The sequence below is a fragment of the Heloderma suspectum genome, chromosome 1, assembly GCF_057233095.1.
Source record: "Heloderma suspectum isolate Gila_16-S chromosome 1, 16-S_ref, whole genome shotgun sequence".
NCBI classification, from domain to species: Eukaryota; Metazoa; Chordata; class Lepidosauria; order Squamata; family Helodermatidae; genus Heloderma; species Heloderma suspectum.
The window spans coordinates 391,652,344-391,677,092 of record NC_139458.1 but is presented as its reverse complement, the minus strand read 5'-3'; the positions used below and the strand labels follow the sequence as shown (position 1 = coordinate 391,677,092).

The 24,749-nt window shown below is 40.7% G+C and overlaps 1 protein-coding gene across 2 annotated transcripts in view; it reads right to left on the bottom strand.

The window, feature by feature from the left end:
- Nucleotides 1-24,749, bottom strand: part of CDC42BPA (CDC42 binding protein kinase alpha) — a 275,648-nt gene that overhangs the window by 94,933 nt on the left and 155,966 nt on the right. For both annotated transcript variants that reach the window (XM_084828634.1, XM_084828633.1), the window contains exons 8-13: nt 16,295-16,543; nt 15,283-15,362; nt 12,680-12,846; nt 10,064-10,186; nt 2,659-2,792; nt 1,200-1,442 (exon numbers count right to left, since the gene is read on the bottom strand). In XM_084828634.1, the coding sequence (XP_084684760.1) occupies nt 1,200-1,442; nt 2,659-2,792; nt 10,064-10,186; nt 12,680-12,846; nt 15,283-15,362; nt 16,295-16,543 (996 nt within the window). The remainder of the gene's footprint in view (nt 1-1,199; nt 1,443-2,658; nt 2,793-10,063; nt 10,187-12,679; nt 12,847-15,282; nt 15,363-16,294; nt 16,544-24,749) is intronic.

The window sequence follows — 24,749 nt, the reverse complement described above, 5'->3', positions numbered from 1 at the left end:
CAAAAGGAAGGCAAAAGGTCCATGAAGTCACGAAGAGTCGGAAGCAACTGAACGAATAAACAACAAAGTAGGTATAGGACTGCAGACTGAGGTTCTTATTTGCCTCCAGTTTCTTGCAAGCAAACACTTTAGGATGCAGGTATATCCTGCAACAACCTTTACTAAGAGCTGCAGATAATCCTACTTTCTACTATTAAACAATCAGAATTGTGTTATTTACTTTATCATGTACCATTCTTATTGCTTGCAAAAACATGACTAATTTGCCACACACATCATTAATAAGATATTAATAATAAATAATACATAAATTATAAAAAGTAACATCTATAATCAGATGCATACTTTTGTAAACAGATACTATATTTAAAACTCATTCACTACATCACAGAAAAGGGTTCCTTATTTCTTGCTTTTCTGTAATTTCTTTTCACAAAATTAAAGGGTTATCACTATTATCAGATTATTCAACTTTCTATCTTCCATCCATTAATCTTTCTTAACTAATAAATGCTGGTATCAGACCAGTTTCTCACTTTGTTTAGCCACCCTCCATCAGAACACTGAAATTCTCAAGGCGGTATCCATTACTGCCCCTGCGTTTCCATTTGTTCTGTTGTGCCAGTGAGACCCACCACTAATGCAACAGAAAGCAAGCAGTTCAAAAAGCCACCCTGGAAACAACGTTCAGTTCCAGACCAGGAGAGGTCACTGGACTTTCCTTCTGCATGCTCTGCTGACCTGCCCTGTTCCAGAAATGAGTGTTTCTGCTCATTTCAGGTTGCTTTTAGAACTGCTAGCTCCTGTTTGTGCTAGCAAAGGGTCCCACTTGTAAAAACATAAGAAGAGCCATGCTGGATCAGACCAAGGGCCCATCCAGTCCAGCATTCAGCTCAGATGGTGGCCAACCCGCTGCCCACGGGAAACCTGCAAGCAGGACGAGTGCAACAGCACCCTGGTACACAGAAAGGCATGGATAGTGTCCTCGATTTTTTAAAATCTTCCAGTCTTCAGAGTACTACACTGAAAAAATGCAACACTTTGGAGATAAACAAAAATTTCCTGTAGAGAATTACAAAAAAGTGGTAGAAAGGTTCCATTATTCACCAATTACTATTACTCTTCAATTAAAAAGACTGGGACATAAGCTTATTTTGAGCAAATTCTTTCCTGTAGTCACTATCCCACAAATAACTTACTTCCTTTTTCATTCTGTCTGTTCTGCGCAGCTCTTGCCTCAAGCCTTCAACCTTCTGCATCACCACTTCCATCTCTTCTTCCTTATCTCTGACCTGACGGGTAAGTTTCTGTTTTTGTGAATGTAAGTCAGTAAGTCGCTCATTCATCTCAGAGAATTCCTGCATGGCCAGTTTCCGCTGGCTGTGTGCATCTTTCAGCTCTTTGGTTTGGGTCTTTAATCTTTCACTAGACTCAATCAGTTCCTGCAATCAAAAACGAAGGATTGCATATCCTTACATTTTAGAATTCTGCAACATGATGGATATTTAAGGTTCCTATTCAAATTAATGCAAACAAAAATCAAGATGCACTTTTCAGCCCCCAAAAAGACATTCTGTGCAGAATCTAGAAGTATTTTTAACAAGTAAAGATGTGAAATGTTAGCAGTCACTGGAACCTCATAAGCAAAATCTTAATTAAATCAATGATGTATATTCACAGTCAAAGTCAAACGTTTCTGTCAGCAGCTTGCCTCCATGTCCCTACACTCCCATCTTGTCTCAGTCTCCATCTTGTCTATTACTGCTAGCTGGCAAGGGCTGGCTTTCAAGGACAGGGTATGTTTGCAGGGCTCTATTGACATGGAAAATACAGTATCCTAGCTTTCTATGCTCTGCTAAGGAGCTTTTGGATGTGCCAAGCCAAAGATCTCCTGCTTCCTGATTCAATCAGGTAAACGTACTGAATGGACATTACCGAGAGACCCAAGCTTTTGTGTGATCTTCCACCTATTACTAAACGCACCATCCAGCACCTAGTATCCCTCTATTGAGGGTAACCACAATAGTTCTCCCTTTTGTTTTCCCAGAACAGCTATCCCAAGCAACTGTGGTAACATTTAATTATGTATAACAACTACTTTTACAAAAATATACAATGCAGCTGTAAGTTAATTTAAAATGTCTGTGTAATAGATTTTCATATTTGTTTTTATTAAATTCCATACTCTCTAAAATTATTCCCCATATCACTGAAATTGTACATCTCCCTTCTCCCTCCGTGGGGTAATCACAGACATATATTCATCCAATAACTCTGGGATGTCCATATCCTATTTTCTCACTATTTTCAGACTTTATATTATATCATTTTTCCAGCATAGTTCTTCCATGGTTTGTACTGTACCAATCATCCTAACATGAGTCCAAGAGGATTTTCTATATAAAGAGCACTGACCCCATGGAACAACTTAAAATCTGGAATCAATCATATAGGACCACACATTTGGCAATGCTTGTGATGTTTTCAATAATAACCATTTCAGAAAATGCACTCAGAATGCAGACAGGCTGATATGTTTATATGGCCTAATCATTTTTCTGCATAACTCTGTTAAGACCATTTTAATCTCAACTGAAATATTCTACAAGTGAAATGGACATGCATAGTTGTTTTTAAATAACAACACATCCTTTTTACCTTATTGAGATCATCCCTCTCTTGCTTTAGTGCTTTGATTTGCTTCTCAAAAATTTTGATTTGTCTGGCAGCGTCTTCTAATTCTCGTCTTGCAGAACTGGCCTCTTCAAGTTCCTGCTCCAGTCGTCCAGAATCTATAAAAGGAAATATAACACTGCTGAGTGATTAGCCACTTAAAGCCCAGGGCTAAATCCAGCCCTCTGAGGAGTACCTGCTGAACCTTTAGCTGTTCATCGTGAGGAAAGAGAGGTAGGGGTGTATGTCAGTACGTATAGTGTTCATTGTGGCTTAACGGGCCGTCAAATCTAGAGGGGGGGGTGGCCCACCACCCTTCATCTCTTCTTCAAACTGTCCCTTCTGTAAAATATACTGCTGATCAGGGCTATATGGTTTGGTTACATACTTGCATTTTTGCACAGATCAAAACCTAAGTATATCCCATTTTTCTATCCCCATGTATTAGTTGCCAATTTGCTCTTTGCTGGATAGAAAATTGTGCTCTAGTGTGAAAAACTGCAAGAGTCAAACCTACAGAAAGAACAGAATGCCACATGTCACCTGGCCACTCTTAACCTCGGTATTTAACACATTTGCTTGCAAGTATTTCTTGCAAGTTTACTTGGTTAAAATGTTCAAGGTGGCTTACAAAAGTTAAGAACCATAAAGTAAAGACAAAACTGCATTTTCTTGGTTAAATTAATTGAATGAATGAATGAATAATACAAAACAACAAGAGATAAAATACCCTGAAAATTATCCAAAACCTTCAGCTGGCCCAGAATACAGCAGCTAGGTTGCTAACCAGTATTGCTTATTGGGAGCACATGAATCCCTTATTGAAATGACTACAGTGGCTTCTAATTTCTTTTTGGGTGCAATTCAAAGTGCAAGTTATGACCTGGAGAGAGCAATCCTATGGCCACTAGACATTGTCTAGAGGGCCGTAGGATTTTTCGGTTTCTAAGAGCTGAGGTTGGAGCCAGGGCTCCAAACGTGGTTCCCAGAAACTGTATTCCCTGCCCCCTCCACCATCACCACCACCCCGGCATGGTTCTTTCCATGCCAGCTACATCTCCGTGCTCAGAAATGGAGTGTGGATTTATTTACATAGCTTTACGTAGCTTCCTATGTGCTGCATGGCCTCCTTCCCTCCCCCTCCCTGAAGCTGTGACTAGATAGCCAAAATTGGCCATATAACCAAAAATGCAGGGCAGACAGAGCATAGAGGCTGCACCCTGCAATCACTCTGCACTGGATACTTGGCAGCCTCCAACTTTGGAGGCTGCCAACTAACTCAACAGGATTGCACCCTTAAAGTTTAGGACCCGTATATATGAAGGACTACCTCACCCTATTTGAGCCTGCATGCTTACTGAGGTCATCAACAGAGGCCCTCTTCAAAGTCCTTCCAACATCTGACATAAGTCTTTATGGGACCAAGGAGAGGGCCTCAGCAACTGCACCTAAGATTTTGAACTCCCTCCCAAAGGAAGCCTGCGTGGCCTCTTCTTTAATGATCTTTTGTTGTACAGCAAATACCTTTCTTTTTAGGAAGACTCTAGGGCCATAAGCTGTTTCAACTCTGCTGTAATTTTAATGTTTTAATTCTGCTAGTACTCCCCCCCCCCCTCTACAGAATTTTAAAGATAATATTTATGATCCGGATTCTTACTACTGATGTTTACCTGTTTTATTCTTCTACTTTTATTCTTTCATTGGTATTTTTTGACATTGTTGTTTTATTGTTTTATGACTGTTACCTGCCTTGAACTCTTCAAGAGAGGTGGGATAATTTTTAATTGGAAACAAAAAAATAGTTAGGGACCCAACAATATATTGAACAGTTTAAAAATCTAAAAAAATCAGTCACAAATTAAAAATTACATAATGAGCATCCTCATATAACTTTATTAGTAAAGTACCTTCCTATCCACCAAAGGCTTTTTTTTAAGGAGGCTCTAACTTTATGGTGGAAGGCTGCCAAAGAATGTGTACGGTGCCCTCCCGAGGAAGGGAGTTTCTAGGTATGGCCACAAAAGAGCACTCTCCCTGATAAACCATGTCTGCACAGGACTAAAGGTAGGCACCTGTAATGTTTTTTGACCTGGTAAAAAGGGTCTGACTTGAATAATTTGAGTTAAAAATGCTCAGGAATTTGCAGAGAAGCAAGATACTAAGCTGCAAAAACAAAGCGAAGTTCCAGGAATACAGTATCACTGCCATCATCCTAATTCAATCCAATCAATTAAAAAACTGAGGCTGAGGTTGTTTGTCATGATGCACAGCCAAACAATAATATTCAACTCCCATTCCCAAATATCTGCATTAATGAGAAATGAAACTGCATAGAAAAGACAGAGCAATTGCTACCTAGAATGATCAACAGCAAGGTCCTTATGACTGCATTTCTAAACATTTCCTTAATTATTCACTGTACAATGTTATGAGAAAGCAAAAGTATACAAAGAAGTCACTATCTAGAATGCTTGGTTGGTTGCACATTTTTGCCAGTGTTTTTGTTTTCCTTTTTTAATGGAAAGGCAAGGAAGATGATAGAAACAGGAAAACACATTTCACTTGGACTTGAATAACCCACGTGTGTGACACAAGAGATGAGTTTTAAACAGAAAAGAACGCACACAAGAAATAAATAAGTTATTAGCAGCTGCCAACAGGACAAAAAGAAATGTTGAACCAGCTAGAAGAACAAAAATGTTCAGGGCTGACATACCCCTAAGTCTTCCTAGTTTCAAAAGAGCTTAATTCCAACAAAATGGAATTCCAATCTCAGCATAGTGCGTTTTAAGCTCAGATGATAAAAGTCCCCTTTTTACAGCGCAATCCTATGCATTTCTACTCTGGCAGGGCATACGATTTTTGGAAGCTTCCAAGCTTGGAGACTTCTGTCTAATGGGCAGCAATCTCACAGGATTGTGCCCTTAATTGTTTAAACATTGAGAGATAGACAGACAGACAGACAGACAGAAGGTGATTGTCAGTTAGGGTTCACAATTTTATGATGTATAAACACAACACACAACAGTGTGACATGCCAAATTACATTAGTTGTTATTTTGCTTTCTGATATAACATAACGTAACGTAACGTAACGTAACATAACATGACACATAGTGCAACATCAGTTTTCAGACACAGCACTTTGGAATGTAGGATACCATCTACATCATAAGTAATGGTGCATGTTTTAGCAACTTAAATAGTAGGGTGCTCTGTATGTTTCTGCATGTTTTTTAAACAAGACAAGGAAAAATGTTACATTTCTCAAGGGTTGGCAAGCAATATCCTGTTGATCATACTCATATTATATTCAGATGGCTTTATTTATTTCTAATGTTAATACCATTTGTGTTTGTATGCCCTAAATAAACTTGGTTTATTATTTCTGTAACTACAGAAGGAACATATTTCTGAAAGCATTTTTTTTATACAAACTGTTAATCACTTGAAAAGCAAATTAAAAATTAAAACACTTCTAAAATATGTCAGCTATGTCACAATGTAGAGGCCATGTTGGCATGAAACAATAAACCAGTACTGCAGAGAATTCTGGCTTGTTATTCACAAGCATCATGCTGGTGCACACTGCCCAACTGCTCCCACTTTGGCTGCTTCTGCCAGCCCATGCATTTAAACTAACACAAAGGAAGGCAATTGGGAGCAATCCAGCAGTGTGCAATGGTACACTTGCTCAATTCCACTAAGCCAGGATTCCCCAGATTCTCCTGCTTATCATGATGTGTGAACTGGGCCATAAGCTCATAATCAACTTTTGCTGGACCAGGACCCCAGCATTATCATTATCTTAATTTTCATTAATATTGTTCTAGAAAGACTAGCTCTTTGAAAAGCAGGTTTTTTACCCAAAGCTAAATTCTAGTAGAACTCTGTAAAATTCTCAACCCTTATTTAAAGTTTAGAAAATGGCAGCTGTACCTCAATGCCAGGGGCATTTAACTCTCCTAAAGTCACCAGCACAAGAAATGTATTATGTCGTTAAAGAGAGCCAAAATAAATCTCTCTTTCACGTGTGAATTACTTTGTTCTTCTGTCTCCTCTTTCCCTTACATTTTTCACTATATTAAAGATTCCTCAAAGTTTTCTCCTATGTAACTTACATAACAAAATATTGTAACTTTGACCTCAAAAAACTGAAAGCATATGCCAGGCTATCATTTCTCGAAATGATGGGGAGAGAAAAATGTCAAAATTTACTAAGACCCCTGCTGAGCAGAACTCCAAATGTAACACATTATAACTTTTATTTTTGCTAACAATATTCTTTGGCAGGCATTCAATAAAATCACAAAGATTAAAACTGAAATGAAGTGCCTATGATTTAGTGATCAACTATTTCCCATCCTGTCTTCCTATTCTAGGTTAACAGCTATAATTCAACATGTAATGTTCTGTAACAGTGGAAGTACTACACCATACAGGTGAGTCTTAGTTAGTTGCCAATCTTTTTCATAATGATGAGTAAGCTCCACTGAACAGAGTGACACTTAATTCTGAGTAAATATGCAGAAGATCAGGCTACATGTTAATGATTCCTAGGAGCCACTAAGTGATCCAAGATCTTGTTTCTGACTTGCACAAGCATAAGATTAAAGGACCCTATGTTGACCCCTATGCTGGGGCCACAGAATAAGGAAATGTGAGAACAGAAATGTAATGGCTGAAACAGTCCTGAAAAATGAGAGAATGAATCCAGTTTTATAACACCTTCCTCCCCTCTATTATCTATATGGCCACAATAACAATATTTTGCTTATTCTACATATCATCAAGTACCTGCAGCTTATGCATTATTCTGGTGAAATTGAAGGTAACATAATTCCTGATTGCTTTTGCAATTTGTTCCCTAAGGCTGTGAAGTCAGTTGAAAATATATCGAAGATAGTTTTGTGTAGTGTCATACAAATAGAATTGAGGATGTGATTGAAATTTAGGGGAGAAAACCCTATGCAGTATATTTAACATTAAAGAGATAAAATACATTTTATGTTTAAATGATTTAGGGCTCAATCCTATGCATGTTAAGACAGAAAAAAGGCATACAACTCTCACTGTTGGGAACTGAAGGACACTTTTCTGTCTAAACATGCAGAGGACTGAAGCCTAAAAGTTTCTCTTATTTCTGCACATTCCAAGATGCAGAAGTATCAAAAGCTACCTCTTTACAGTCAAGCGGAAGACACAGGCATAATACAGAATAAATTTCTAAATTTCACTGTGATTTATATCTTTGAAAATATCATTCATTTCAACACAAGTACGCCACTAGAATAATTTCATTATTAGACATCCCATCTCAATCATCTAAATCTTGTATTTGTCCATTGATTTGGAAATCAGTTTAAACACATTTCTTAGAACAATTAAACTTCTCCACATAACAGTATACTAGCCATAAATTTCACTTAAGTTTTCATACCAGGATAAGTGATTTACACACACCCCAACACACACACACATCAGATATAAACTCTTCCATGCGTATCCTAATAAAGCTGAGATGCCAAAGTTATTCAGTGTAGCTTTTCTATCTACAGTTGTTTTGGATAGAAAGTGCATTCCTTTACAACACGGGTCCCAGAAAAAACAGCTATATTTTAAGGATCTTTTTTTTAAAAAAAACCCTCAAATAGAATGATCTTATCTTTCAATTTAATTCCAAATCTACAGCCAAACCACAGACTCACTTTAAAATGCCAAGAAAACTATGAGTTTAGTTGACTTACTGTTTATTTAAAACTTTGTTTCTAGCAAGTACATATGATTACAATCAGAACTGTGATCACAAACTCATTATCTCTGAAATATCAAGAGCCAATATTAACTCAAAAGACAGAGTGCAAGCTCCAAGGACAACAGCTGCTGTCATGATGGGACTGAATAGTTTAATTCTATATCTACAAATGTGAATATATATCAAACTCCACTTATAAAGATTGGCAGGCTCCCAATTTTTATGGCTACCCTCCTTCTGTTTATAAAGGTGGTCAGAAAAACCTTTCAGGAATATCTAAGAGATTCTCTGCTGCCTGCATAACTAAATGCATCATGGAGCTGACAGGCACAGCTGGAAGAAATGCTACTGTGGACCTCTATGTCCCTGTGACTCAGGATAAACTGGCCACTAAAACTGCTTATAGAAGCAAATCACAAAGTAAGCATAGGCCAAACCAGAATATTACTGAGAGTGTGTATTACAGAGATGACAGATAATTTATACAAAGTGTTTTGAACACTCTGAAAGTACTATATAAATGCAAAGTATTTTGTAACAGGGCAAGTCACAGCATGCATGTATCACAGCAATACATATTCTGATTGGGGAGGGGACTGATGATCAAAATAAAAGTTGTACAGCTTTAATTCTTTTAACTGTTTGTAATCCACCTAGAGAACATTAGTTATTGGAAGGATTAAAAATATAATAAACTAAGACATAAATAAAAAACAAATTAATTACAGTCAATGGAGAAACTCAAGGGTTTGGGGTTTGATAGAAATTTTAGCCTACATGTGTCACACTGAGAAAAGGTGGCCTGACGTGAAATTAGTGACTCCTTTACTTGCCCAGTAAAAAGCCAAGCATGCTGCATTTGTTCCAGTTGTGACATAGTCCGAGCCTCTGAAGCAATTCCTACCCCTTCATGAAACCCCTTGTACCTGAGATCTCCTTGCAAAAGCAAAAAGAGTGTGCAGCAGCTAACAGAACCCAGTAGAAACACTGGGAAGGACTCATATGGGGCCACAGAGAAGCCACCACCACAGAGGGGTGGCAGCCTAGACAGACAGGCACAGCAGAAGCCTCAGCAAATGCCAGTACAGCATCACTGTCCTCCATAACAGAACAATCTGACAAAAGTGAAAACCTCTGCCGAAGGAGGAGGCAAAAAGGCTTGCAACCCTGTGGTTTGGTTCCAGATATTAGAACACAAGACATCAAAAGATCCATCTAGTCAAGCATTCTGTTTCCCACTATGGTCAGCTAGATGTTTCCCAGAAGCCCACAAGCAGTGCATATAGGCAAGAGTTATCCCCATGGTTTGCTCCCCAGCAACTGGTATTAGAAGCATACTGCTCCTAAACCTGGAAGTTCTGCTTAGCTATCATGGCTAATAGCCACTGATGAATTTGTCTAACCTCTTGGCCATCACCATATCTTGTGGCAGTGAATTCCACAACTTAATTATGTGTTGTGTGAAGAGGTGCTTTCTTTCATCAGTCATTTTGTTGTCAATTTCATTGTGTGACCCGGAGGTCCTAGTTTTATGAGAGAACAAGGAGAAGAAGAAGGAAACCTCTATCCATGTTTTCAAACACACAAAACAAACCCTTACCACAATGTGATACACAGTAAATAGCTAGGACTTACCAGTCACCTGTTTTCTTAGCTTTTCAATTTCTTCTTTTAGGCTTTTAATTTCTGTATCTTTGCTTGCTGTTAACGGACCATCTACAGTTGAATAGTGCAGAGCTTGGATCGTTTGCGTGGACTCTTTAAAAAAGAAAAAGCAAGGGGGACACATATTTGTGAGAGGCTGCATCCACAAGTGTCAATCCATATATTACCATAGAGGATTTCTGGCATTTTGAGACCTATTCCCACATAATATACTCCCCAAGGAAATCCCAAGGCAGTGTTGGTAGCCTGGTAGCTGATTATCTCCGTCATATTCAATAAGGGGATGTGACTGATAAGAAAAAAATCTTTAATGGATCTATAAAACTTTCCCTTGTTCCAGATTGCTTGGATTGTCTTTGCTTCAGGGAATCCGAAACATTTTGAGCTTCCACTTCTCTCCAGCGATCAGGAACTCTAGGAAAATGAGCACTAAACTGTCCAGCTGCTCCCGTTTTATATGAAGAGGAAGAACATTAACAGTATAAGACAACCATATATATGAGACAAGTGTAAAGAGATTCTCTCTATATAGTGATGGTTTTTTTTCTAAATGCACAAAACAGGTACTGCTTATGCACATTTAAATATCATAGTATTAATTTATTATTACATTTATATCCCACCCTTTTTCCTCTTGCAAGGAATCCAAGGAAGCTTACATGATCCTCCTCCTCTCCATTTTATCCTCACAACAACCCTGTGAGGTAGGTTGGGCTGAGAGTCAGTTACTGGCCCAAAGTCACCCAGTGAGCTTCATGGCTGAGTGGGGACTAGACCCTGGGTCTTCCAAGTCCCAGTCCAGCACTCTAACCGCTGCACTACACTGGCTCTCTCTCACAGTATTAAATTATATTTTCCTATAACTTATTGAACTCCACAAACATGTCTTAACAACCAACTCTTCAAGTCCTGCTTTATACATTTGTGATTCATGTTACGGTTTCTCTTAACATGTCCTTTTCTTTTTCACCTTTATTCCCCCCCCATTGTATTCTGCAAGGTCTGATGGCAAGATTTTTTTCTCCATATAATACTTCCACTATCCATTTTTATGGCTTCCATTGCCACTTCTACACAGACAACTTCCAACTGTAGTGCTTACTCTCTAATCTATCTCCCTCTTCTCTAGAAATTATCAGATGTCTTCTCCAACATCTCTAGTTGGATGGATTCCCAATAATTACAAGTCAGAGCCACTAAGACAGAATCTATAGTTTATCTTCCATCCTGTTCTCTCCCACCTCTTTCTATTCCTTGTGAGAAGTCTGTTTTTTCCCTAGGCTCAGGAACTGTTGCCCTCGTATTCAGTCTCTTGTCAAATCCTGCTTTTTCTAACTTTGAACATTTTCCATATTTGTTCTTTCATCCAATACTGCAGAAATCTTAATTTGCACTCCTGTCATCTCATAAGTGGAATTCTCTGCTCCTTGTGTTTCAACTCTCAAATCTTTTCTTTCAGTCTTCAATTCCACCTTTCATTTAATCTTCATTATCAACCAGTCTGATCACATTACTTTCTTTTCTATGGCCACACTGGGTTCTCTTTCTTCCCAAATTGTGATTAAAGTCTCCCATTTTAAAATTGAAATGCACAAATTCTTGTCTCTCCTCTTATTTCTTTTCATCCTCCTTCATAATCTCTGATCCTCTGGCACAAACATCTCATAAAGTCTAGGAATAGCTCTTCCATCCCTCACTTTTGCCCCTTTGCTTAGAGTGGTAGGTGGCAGTATTGCAACTGAAACTCTCCCCACAACTTGAGTTCGATCCCAGCGGAAGCTGGGTCCTAGGTAGCTGGCTCAGGCTGACTCAGCCTTCCATCCTTCCGAGGTCGGTAAAATGAGTACCAGCTTGCTGGGGGAAAGGTAGTCATGACTGGGGAAGGCAATGGCAAACCACCCCGCTACAGTCTGCCATGAAAACGCCAGCGAAAGCGGTGTCCCTCTAGGAGTCAGCAATGACTCGGTGCTTGCACAGGAGGAACCTTTCCTTTCCTTTCCTTTCCTTTCCTTTCCTTTCCTTTCCTTTCCTTTCCTTTCCTTCCTAGCATTGAAACTCCCACATCTCAATATACACAAGGCCTCTTCCGCAGCTCTTTTTAAACATACTTCAAAACCCGTCTCTTTTCTCTAAATTTCTACAAGTGATTGTCCTTCCACCATCAACCTTTCCCCCCAAACATTTTAAAATTGTAATCTGTGGACTAAGCATGGCTCATTTTTAGTTTTGTACAATATGTAGTCATTTATGTAGTTACAGAAATGTCATAATAATAAGATCAGTAATTCTCCAATTGTCTTTGGATTATCATAAAGTTTTTTTTTAATCTTTCCATTTCTGCTTGTAAACTGTAGCCTTTTTTTATTAAAACCACTACTAAGCTACAACTGTGGCAAGCTCAGTAAATTATTATCCTTATTATATGTGGAACATGTTCAAATAATGTGTTTTTTTAATTTAAAATTTTATTTAAATGTAAAAATACTAAAACATTTGTGGAACTTTACAAGAAAAGTATACCTCAAGTTTTCCCACAAAACCACAAGTTAATTTAACTTAAATCAATTATCCTTTTATTAGGAATACCTTGAAGTTTTCTGCTAAGTTCAAGTTTTTCCTGCTCCAGACGCCTTATTCGTCTCTCATATGCTTCTGTGGCTAAGGTATCCTCAAGCGTCCTTTGAACGCTGGCATCAAGGTCCATAGCACGTTGCCCAGCTGCAAATCTTAGACTGCTGCGGTCCGAAAGGACACTGAGAAGATGTTTTATCAGTTTTAGAAACATGATAAACTATTTTACATCATTCTTTACTCTAGCTCATTGGCTATTATAAGTTGCACATTAGGATAGATTTTTCTACTTTATGTATTAATTATATTTCTATACCTTTCTGAAACCAGACAAAGAGGTTTACAAACACTTCAGAACATAAAAACCATAATCAAATAAAAACATAGTAAGACATTAAAAACAACCTTTAAAAGCCATAATAACCAAAACAACAATTTAAAAAGGTAGGTTAAAAAGATGTGTCTTGACTCTCTTCCTGAATGCAAAGAGAGTAGGGACCACTCACAACTCAAAAGGGAGTGCATTCCACAGTTAATATTTGCAAATTACTCTAAAAATAAAAGCACTGTATAATTTCAAAACAACAATGGTGCATATTTCACACATTCTGCATAGGCAAGCTTTGTTTTGCCATCATATGTACTCTTAACAGGCAGCTGAAGCCAGTCATGGCATCTGAAGAATGCACCTTTATGATACAGGTGTTTACAAACACACACCTGTTGTAATCATATGGACATCTTCCGTGTACATCTAAATGATGAATGAAAGGTAGGTCCTGTCCTATATATAGGTTCATAGAATCATAGAATAGTAGGGTTGGAAGGGGCCTACAAGACCATCTAGTTCTGCACTTTCTATATTTATTTTATTATTTATTAAATTTATATCCCACCTTTCCACTACCCAAGGCAGCTACAAATAAAATACAAACAAATACTAAAGTTATAATTAAAACATTAAGGGCACAGTCCTATGGGCTGTGCCCAGGATACTAGTAAGCATCCGAACTTGGAGGCTTACAAGTATCCTATGCAGACAGGGAGGCGCTGCATTATAGCTAGATGGGCAATTTTTCCCATCTAGTGGAAGCTTCAGGGAGGGGGACAGCAGGAGGCTGGGGACAGCGATAGGACAGATAGTAGGAATGCCGTCCCAGTCTCCTCCCCTCCCCAGGAATGCCCCTTCTTCCCGTCTCCATGCTCTGTTTACCGAGCACAGATAGGCAACCAGGACAGTTCTCTCCATGCCAGCTACATGGGACAGGAGGTAGGGAGCACGGTTTCCTGGCTCCAAGCTTGGAGCCCTGTCTTCAAGTGTGGAGCCAGGAAATAAAAAATTCCTATGTCCCCTAGACAGCATCTAGGGGTCATAGGTTTGCTCCTTAAAGCTCAAAGAAGACATCCCAATTATATCATCAAATAAAAACACATCAGCAAGTAAACAGCACCACCAGATTCAAATCTATTTCAGCAGCATATCAGCTTAGATGCCAGAAACCTCTCTGAATAAAAATGTCTTTGCCAGACAACAGAGATGGAGCTAACCAGATGTGCCTTGACAGGGAGTTCCAGAGATGGAGTGAACCTGACCTGCCTTGACTAGCCACCAAGAAGGCCTTCTCTCACACTCCTGCCAAATGTGCCTTTGGTAGCAGTGGCACAGAGAGAAAGATTGTAAAACTCAGGCAGACTCATATGGAAGAATGTGGTTTTTCCAACAGCCTGATCCCAAATAGTGTAGGGCTTTATAGGTCACTACCTTAACAAGGGAATCACATGCTCCCTGTAACTGGCCCCGGTTAATAGTCTGGCCTCAGTATATGGACCAGCTGAAGTTTCTGAATGCTATTCAAAAGCGGAGTGCTTTACAGTTGTCGAAATGGGTGACACTAAAGCTTGTGTCACCGTGATCAGGTCAGATATCTCCAGGAACACGTGCAGTTGGTGAACTAGCCTTAGCTGTGCAAACTCAGCCCTGACCATAGCCAAAACCTGAGCATTCAGGTTTAGGGCTGAATCCAAGGACACCAAGCTGAGTACACCCAAGTCTTCAAGGGGAGTCTAACTCTATCCAACACAGGTTGTCCAGGAGACCTCCTTTGTCTTGTCTGGACAAAGTAGCTCTTCCTTATAGCCAAATGCACTTCTTGCATTAACTTTCTGTCATTGGAAAAAATAATCTAGTTCTGATGTCATCGAAGGAACAGAAAGGAAACAAAATGAATTCACATGTTCACATTGGAATTGGAATAGAAAAAACTCTATAACTAACATTACATTGGAATGTGCAGTTCACCTCACAAAACTGAAAAAGAAATATTCCTTCTTCTACATTAATGTATATTATTTATTTAATTTATTTATTGCATTTATATCCCGCCTTTTTTTGTCTTGCAAGGAACCCAAGGCGGCTTACATTATCCTCCTCCTCTCCGTTTTATCCTCACAACAATAACCCGGTGGGCTGAGAGTCTGTGACTGGCCCAAAGTCACCCAGTGAGCTTCCGTGGCCGAACGGGGACTAGAACCCGGATCTCCCGGCTCCCAGTCTGTCACTCTCACCACTACGCCACACTGGTATACAACTTCCATTGAAATTTAAGGCTTCAACTCACCAGCTACTTGTGTAGGTGAATCCTACAAATGGCAGATGATGGCCAGAAAATGCAGTATGGGTTGGTGGGGGCATCGTCTCCTGAGGGATAAAAAACAAGCATGCAAATTAGATTTCACTAGTTTGAACCAACTAAAGTTGATATTAGCCAAGTATAAAATAATAACAGCACCACTATCTTTCTCTTGGTTGCTGCAATGATACCATCCTTGAGCAAGAAAGAATACCACATAATTAACACAGCTGCCTTTCCTGGCCCTTTATGGTACTGCAGTGCTCTTTCTGACCTGGAATTCCTTACTCTCTGCATTACCCATCTACCAAATGTACAGAGCCATGAACTAGAAACAACAGCCTGACAATAGCACATGATATAGTACTGTGTCTGTATGTTCTGTGTCCTTCAGTTGGGGAGGTGGGCAGGCTTTAAAAAATTATACGCTGCTGTTTTAAACAGTCATTGCAATTCAATATGTGTCAACCATACCAAAATATTGTACGATTTTTAAAAAAAAACACTTCAGTTTTTGACTATTTCTCTTGGTTATAACACTGGCTATTTTGTAGAATCCTAAAGAAATCTGATATCACAATGCTATACTTTGGGCATATTTAGAGCAGAGGTGGGTATCTTGTGGCCCTTCAGATGTTTTGGACTACAACTACCATCATCCCTCACCATTAGCTATGCTGGCTAGGACTGGTAGTTGTAGGCCAAAACATCTGGTGGCTAAACAAACCATGGCTCTTCCATCTGTGGTTTGGTTACATGTGAACTGGGAACTCGGGCTTGTCTCCCCTGACAAGCCAGAGAAAGAACCCAAGAACTGTGGTTTGACCATGGTTTGTTTAGAAGGTCCATGGTTTGTTTAGCTCCTCCTGCTTGCAGCTGGAACAAACAGGCTGCATGCACTAGCATGCTGTCTCATTCACAATAATTTTCATTACATGCACAACGAACCAATATATGTACATATACAATTTGGGAGAAGTTGCTCTTACACATAACTTACAGAATTCTTTAAACAATCATCATCTACATCAAAATTTGATGTATCTGTTGGACTGCTGACTTCAGGGATGTAAGGTGCTTCACAGTTTCGAATGTTATCCCAGTCAATCCCTGAAAAAAATGGGTGGCTTTTAAAGTCTTCTATCCCATTTTGCCCAAGTCTATGCTCTCTGCTGCAGATGAGCCTTCGAATTAGGTCCTTAGCATTTTCAGACACATCCGTCACTTGGACAGGAAACTGAAACCTCTCCTTAAAGAAAAGAAGATGTGGAAAATTAGTGTACACTGAGAAATCACAGTTTACTTTTCCATTTCCTTATGTTTGCACCAAGAAACAAATGCAGGTTTCTTATCTGTAACTGTAGTTCTTCAAGTGGTCATCTGTGCATTCACACATTCACTCTGCGCCTGCATGGAGCCTCGTTCAAGAACATTCTCTAGCTGAGGAAAGCATTTTTGGTGGGAACCCTCCCCCAACGTCCACTGCGCATATCCCAGCATGTTCCCACCCGTTTCCTCAGTTCCTTGAGACAGACTAATAGCCTCGTTACCGAAGGGATCATGTCACTCCAACACTGACAATAGTAACATCGACACCGGAGTGGGGATGGTGGGTGGGTTGTGTGAATACACAGATGACCAACTGAAGAACTACAGTTACAGGTAAGCAACCTGCATTTCTTCTTCGTGGTCTCTGTGCATCACACATATGGGTGAATAATAAGCTGACTTACTGGAGGTGGGTAGGAATGTTGTCGTGTGCTATTGGAGGATTGATGACAGGACTGCACGGCCAAAACTGCAATCCTCCCTCTCCCGAACATCCAGTCTATAGTGCAAGATGAAAGTTGATGGCCTCAACCACATCACAATTCAACATAAGTCCGATATCTATACGCCCTTGCTGAATACTGTCGAAGTGGACACACTTCAGGTGGAATGTGCCTTAATGGGACTGTTGAGCTTCATGCACAATCCAAGAGGTGAGCCTCTGCAAGGAGACCTGCAACCCCTTCTTAGATCTTCCGTAGCGAACAAAAAGTCTTTGGGATTTACAAAACGATTCCATCTTAGCCTTGTAGAAAGCTAGTGCCCGACGTACATCTAAAGTATGGAGTGTTGTTTCCAGTTGCAAAGACGGTACCAGAAAAAAGGTGGGAAGAATACCCTGATTTACATGGAAATCAGATACCACTTCAGGTAGGAAGGTTGGGTTGGGTCTTAACACCACCTTGTCTCTGTGAAAAATAAGGTATGGTGTATCTATACGAAGGGCACATAATTCACTTGCCCTTTGTATAGATGCAGTAGTTATGGCTATTAAGAATGCCACCTTCCAAGACAGAAGTCAGAGATCAACCTTAGCCAAAGGTTCAAACAGGTCCGAAGTCAAGATCTTCAAAGTAACGGACAAACTCCATTCCAGGATGAAAACTCAAGTTGGAGGAGCTAGATTTTTTAGACCTCACAGAAACTGGCATGCTGTTGGATGTGTAAACAGTGTAAAACCATCCATAGGAGGATGAAAAGCTGAAATAGCAGCTAAGTAAACCTTAATTGCGGTGAACTTCAATCCTCTTTAAAGAAGACTGTGGAGAAAGGTAAGTATAGTCGGTAATGTTGCAGAGTAGGGATCAAGGCCCAGAGAAGCTGAAAAAATGAAGAAACTGTCCCACTTACTGTCATATGCTGGTCTTGTAGATGGTTTGAAAGCTGCGTCCAACACTGTTTGAGCCTCTATTGGCAGGCAGGCTAACTTGGCCAAAGTCTCCATGCCGTTAGGCGCAGGGTGTCGAGATCAGGATGATGAATGTGACCGTGATCCTTGTTCAGTAGCGACGGTTTTGATGGCAGCCACAAGTATCTTTTGTTTGCCAGATTGAGCAGGGGAGCAAACCATGGTTGCCTTGGCCACCATGGTGTTATTAGGATGCAGTTGTCTATCCAAATCTTTTGCAGCACCTTGGAAATTAGAGGAAATGGGGGGGGGGATGTAGACGAGATCTTCAGACCAACAAACCTGAAAAGCATCCCCTAGTGATCTGGCGCCAAGGCCTCCCTTGGAGCAAAAGTTGTCTCATATCATGTTCTGACTGGTAGTGAAGAGATCCATCTGTGGCCTGCCCCATCTCTGGAATAGCGACCTGAGGGGGGGAGGAGACAGCTGCCACTTGTGTGACAATCGATAAGTCCTGTTTAGAGAATCTGCCTGATGGTTGTCTTTCCCTGGGATGTGAAGGGTTGTGAGTGTAATACCTCTTTCAATTGCCCAGTCAAGAAGTTCGACAGTCATGTCCACGAGGCCCAGGGAATTAGTTTCTCCCTGTTTGTTGAGGCACCACAACACCATAGTATTGTCTGTCAGTACCTGGATGTGCCTGTGAGAAAGATGACACTTGAAAGATTGAAGTGCTTTCTTCACTGCCAAGAGTTCCAGTGCGTTGATATGTTGCACTTTGTCATGTGACTGCCAAAGACCTTGGATCTGTAGGGAGCCGCAATAAGCTCCCCATCCTAGCTGAGACGTAGCGGTTACCAAGGTTTGAGACGGAGGCATTGGTGTAAACGGTATCCCTGTTGTAAGGTTTCTTGGCTGCATCCACCAATTCAAACTTCTCACTGCATGGATCAGCACTACTAAATGCACTCTGCGACTGTTGGCATTGTGATCAAAAGATTTCAGAAACCAACCCTGTAGGCACCTCATGCGGAGTCTTGCCCAGGCTATGACGTAAACTGTGGATGCCATTAGTCCAAATAACCATTGAATTTGAAAAGCTGTTGTCCTGCAGAAGCGAGATGTTTTGTGAGCTAACTCTATCAACGTTCAATGTCTGTCCCGGGTAAGTAAGCCCTCGCAGTTGCTGAATCCAACACTGCATCTACGAAGGGGATCACCTGAGTGGTTCCAACCTGGACTTTTCTTCGTTTATTATTAGCCACAAAGACTGCAACAGGTTCCTGATGAATACAACTGCTTGAGTAAGATGATGTTTTGATGACACCACAACCAGTCATCCAGGTACAGATAGGCCTCAATGCCTCAAGTGCAAATGAAAGCACACACCACTGCTATGCATTTTGTGAAGACCCACAGCACAGTCGCCAAACTGAATGGAGAACCGTGAACTGGAACATTTGATCTCTGACCACAAAATGAAGGTACTTCAGATAATCTTACTGATGGCAATGTGGAAGTAGGCATCTTTGAGGTCCACTGAAGCAAACCATACACCTTGGCAAAGAAGAGGGATGACTGAAGCTAAAGTAATCATTTGAAACTTTTGTGTCCTGATGAAGTTGTTCAGGCCCCTGAGATCCAGAATGGGACGAAGTCCTCCATCTCTTTTTGGTATCGTAAAATAATGGGGGGAAAATCCATTCCTCGTTTGGTAAGGTATAATTCATCTAATAGCTCCTTTTACCAGAAGCGTAGATGTCTCCAGCCTCAGAGTATCTCAGGGTGGTGTAATGTGAACAGTACCGAGGGAGGACTTAGAACTCTATACGGTATCCAAATTGGATGGTGCTGAGGGCCCATTTGTCTGATGTTACAGTCATCTAATTAGGTAGAAAATGACACAGGAGAGAACCAAAAATGGGAGGAACAATGACTAGAGGCATGTGATCAAGGGCTAAGTCAAAGCCGTCATTAGAGGAGTTGTTCCCCTTGGAGCGTGGTTAGTGAAAACGGTTAGAAGGATGTTGCTTTCTTTGAGGCTGTTCTGATAAAACTTGGAAGTCCTATCCTGGTATTGGCGAGGTTGATGGAATTGTTTTTGCCTGAACCATCTCCTCTGCCTATATGGTTGCTGCTGGTACTGCTGCGAAATACCCATCTTTTTTGCTGTTTTTTTTTTTTGCCTTTTGAATGACATCCATTGCTTAGAATTAAAGAGGCCTTCCCCATCAAAAGGGAGGTCTTCTATCCATGATCATGCCTCTGGTGTCAAGCCAGTGGATCGGAGCCCAGTGTGCCTGTGAAGGGCTACTGCTCCCACCATCACCTTTGAATCACAGTCAGCTTGGTGACGAGTGGTGTTGATTTGTTGTCGAGACAACTTTACTGCTTCAGTCTGAAAAAGACGTGCAAGTTCTCTTTGGTCTTCTGGGAGATATTCGCACAAGGATCCAATCTTTTCCCACAAGAAAAGCTGATATCTTGACACCGTGGCCTGATAGTTAGCTACACAGAGGCCAAGTGCAGATGAGGAATAGATCCTCGTGCCCAGTAAGTCCAACCTGTGACCTTTCATATCAGCCAGTGAAGCATGAATTTTTAAAGATTTCCCCTGCGATGATTCTACTGTAATAGAATTTGGATGCAGAAGTGTGAACAAAAAACCAGCATCCTTCTCTCTGACCTTACAGAGGGATTCTAAACATTTCAATGTGGGAGCTATTGAAGAAGGGGCTTTCCAGGACTCCTTAATGGTCTCAAGCAGTGTAGGAAGAAAAGGAATAGAAACTGGAGCCGAAGCCTCTGTGTACACTACATCAAAGACTGGGTCCTGTAACTTCTCAGCTGGTTGTTGGGTCTCAATTCCTAATGACTGTGCCATCCGTAGTATTTGTTCTGTGAAGTGGTAAAGATCCTCAGAAGGTGAAACCTCTTCATGCGGTTCCACAGCATCATCTGGCGAGGAGACTGAAGGAGGTGTCGAGGATACAGTTGTCAAGTCTGCAAGGTAGTCCTCAATGGTCTGCAGAGATGAAACTGCCCCTTGATCCTGATCTTTCTCCTTCTCCCTAGGTGCCAAACTAGGCAGGGGTGGGAGCGGATGAAACTGAATCAATCTCATGGCGTCAGAAGATTGAGGAGCCAACGGTCTTACTGTAGACTGTGTGTGTCCTCTCAGTGAAGTCAAGCGTGCTGGGAGTGGCAGACGTGGTAGAAAGACTTCTGGTTGGGACTGATGTCACTCTGGTAGCTTCCCATGGGTCTCCGTGGGAGCTTTCTCAAACAGCTTTTTAAAAGGTTGAAAAACCTTTTCATCTCCCCCCTGGAATGGAAAGGGGGGGCAAGGCAACAGCTCTGGACAACATCTTGGAGAAAGGTAACTCCCACGCGATAGTGGGGGGTGGTGGATTCCAGGATTATCTCCCCAGAGCTTTACCAATGCAAAAGCTGTACTGAGACTCCTATTTTACAGGAGAAAACAGGACTGATGTGTCCCATAATAACATATGCTTTAAGAAATATCAACAACCTCGGAGGGATGATTTAAGAAACGTTAACAATATTTGAGAACATCTGAGGACCTGTAAGATCTGTTTGAGAGAAACATGTCTGCGTCGAAGAGAAGAAAGGAGCTGGCATCTACTTCCCCCGCATCCTCTGTGTCAAAAGTGTTGAAGACAGAAGATATAGGGGAATTATTTACGCTGATAAAGACTTTATCTTCGCAATTTACTGAGCAAGTCAAAAGGCTGGATTTAATCCAAAATTCCATCACCGCCCTGCAAGGACCTGTAGATTTAATTAATGCGTCACAGCAAAAAATGGAGACAAAAATTAATGAGCTTGAAAACCGAGTGGCAGGAAATGAACTATGTCACAAATTTGTTTTAAAAATATCTCTGATAGAATCTCTCAACTGGAGGCCTTCATGAAAAGATCCAATGTATGGATTATTGGGATTAAAAATCCACCTAATTATGTAAAATTGCCTATTTTTGTGGATAAACTTTTGCTTGAGACACTTCCTATTTCATCTGATTTACTTGATATTGAGCAGGCATTTTGTGTGCCAAATGCTAAAGGGACTGATTACACCATCATAGTTCAATTTGCAAAAGTCTCTACAAAGAATTATATCCTGCACTTGGCAAGGGAGGCTGGAAGCCTTTCCTGGAAATAAGATAAAGTTATGTTATTCCCAGAATACATCAAAGAGGTGGCAAATAAAAGAAGACAATTTATTAATGAAAAGGATATAGCAAAACAAATGAACTTAAAATATTACTTAAAATATCCTGCTACACTTTGTATTGTGTCTGAAGGTTAGATGAAGAAGTTCCTAAAACATGAAACGGCGGAGGCTTGGCTTAACGTAAAAATGCATGAGAATTCTGTTACAACCATGAACTGGAATCTTTAAACAAGCTTGGTTAACTGTTTGTGTTTAGTCTATATGACTCAGGCTAATTCAGAAGATAAATGATTATATTTATATTGGTTTATTCTCTTCACTCTCTCTTTTTTTTGCTTTCTTTATATTTTTTATTTTAAAATAGATAATATATCTAGTATAAAATTTATTACTGATGGTTGAAAGTTTATATTAAGTTTTATTATTATATAATACTATATATATGTATGCGAACTGAGAACTACCGGAAGTACAAGCTGGGTTTAGAAGAGGCAGAGGAACTAGAGATCAAATCGCCAACATTCGCTGCATCATGGAGAAAGCAAGAGAATTCCAGAAAAACGTCTATTTCTGCTTCATTGACTACGCTAAAGCCTTTGATTGTGTGGATCACAACAAACTGTGGCAAATTCTTAAAGTGATGGGAGTACCAGACCACCTTACCTGTCTCCTGAGAAACCTGTACGAGGGTCAAGAAGCAACAGTAAGAACCAGACGTGGAACAACCGAGTGGTTCAAAATTGGGAAAGGAGTACGACAAGGCTGCATATTGTCACCCTGCTTATTTAACTTATATGCAGAGTACATCATGAGAAATGCCGGGTTGGATGAATCAGAGGTCGGAATTAAGATTGCCGGGAGAATTATCAACAACCTCCGATATGCAGACGATACCCCCCTAATGGCAGAAAGCGAAGAGGATCTAAAGAGCCTCTTGTTGAGGGTGAAAGAGGAGAGTGCAAAAGCTGGTTTGAAACTCAACATTAAAAAAACGAAGATCATGGCATCTGGCCCCATCACTTCCTGGCATAGAGAAGAGGAAGAAATGGAAGCAGTGACAGATTTTACTTTCTTGGGCTCCAAGATCACCGCAGACGGTGACTGTAGCCATGAAATTAAAAGACGCTTGCTCCTTGGGAGGAAAGCTATGGCCAACCTAGACAGCATAGTAAGAAGCAGAGACATCACCTTGCCGACAAAGGTCCGTCTAATCAAAGCTATGGTTTTCCCAGTAGTAATGTATGGCTGTGAGAGCTGGACCATAAGGAAGGCTGAGCTCAGAAGAATTGATGCTTTCGAACTGAGGTGCTGGAGAAGACTCTTACGAGTCCCCTGGACTGCAAGGAGGTCAAATCAGTCAATCCTAAAGGAAATCAACCCCGAGTGCTCATTGGAAGGACAGATCCTGAAGCAGAAGCTCAAATATTTTGGCCACCTAATGCCAAGAGAAAACTCTCTGGAAAAGACCCTGATGCTGGGAAAGACTGAAGGCAAAAGGAGAAGGGGACGGCAGAGGATGAGATGGCTAGATAGCATCACGGATGCAATGAATATGAACTTGAGCACGCTCCGGGAGAGAGCGCAGGACAGGAAGGCCTGGCGTGCTATGGTCCATGGGGTCACGAAGAGTCGGACACGACTGAACGACTGAACAACAACATTAGAATATTGTACTGTTGGGAAATTGAAGTATTGATTAGGTTGTTGGTAATTTTGGTATTGTTTATTTCATTTATAAAAATAAAATAAATAAAAATATATTCAAAAAAAAAGGAAAAAGAAAGGCAGCCTTGAAACTGTTGCTGAAGGTGCTGAATGGTACTAAGTAGATGTTGCTCCTAAGTATCTAATATGATTGTGAAAAGCATCACGATGATAACACCAGTCATCATAGTGCATAGTGCATTGTGGGCGGAATAGTTGTTGTTGTTGTTCAGTCGTTCAGTCGTGTCTGACTCTTCGTGACCCCATGGACCATAGCACGCCAGGCCTTCCTGTCCTGCGCTCTCTCCCGGAGCGTGCTCAAGTCCATATTCATTGCATCCGTAATGCTATCTAGCCATCTCATCCTCTGCCGTCCCCTTCTCCTTTTGCCTTCAGTCTTTCCCAGCATCAGGGTCTTTTCCAGGGAGTTTTCTCTTCGCATTAGGTGGCCACAATATTGGAGCTTCAGCTTCAGGATCTGTCCTTCCAATGAGCACTCAGGGTTGATTTCCTTTAGGATGGACTGATTTGACCTCCTTGCAGTCCAGGGGACTCGTAAGAGTCTTCTCCAGCACCACAGTTCGAAAGCATCAATTCTTCAGCGCTCAGCCTTCCTTATAGTCCAGCTCTCACAGCCATACATTACTACTGGGAAAACCATAGCTTTGATTAGACGGACCTTTGTCGGCAAGGTGATGTCTCTGCTTCTTACTATGCTGTCTAGGTTGGCCATAGCTTTCCTCCCAAGGAGCAAGCGTCTTTTAATTTCATGGCTACAGTCACCGTCTGCAGTGATCTTGGAGCCCAAGAAAGTAAAATCTGTCACTGCTTCCATTTCTTCCTCTTCTCTATGCCAGGAAGTGATGGGGCCAGATGCCA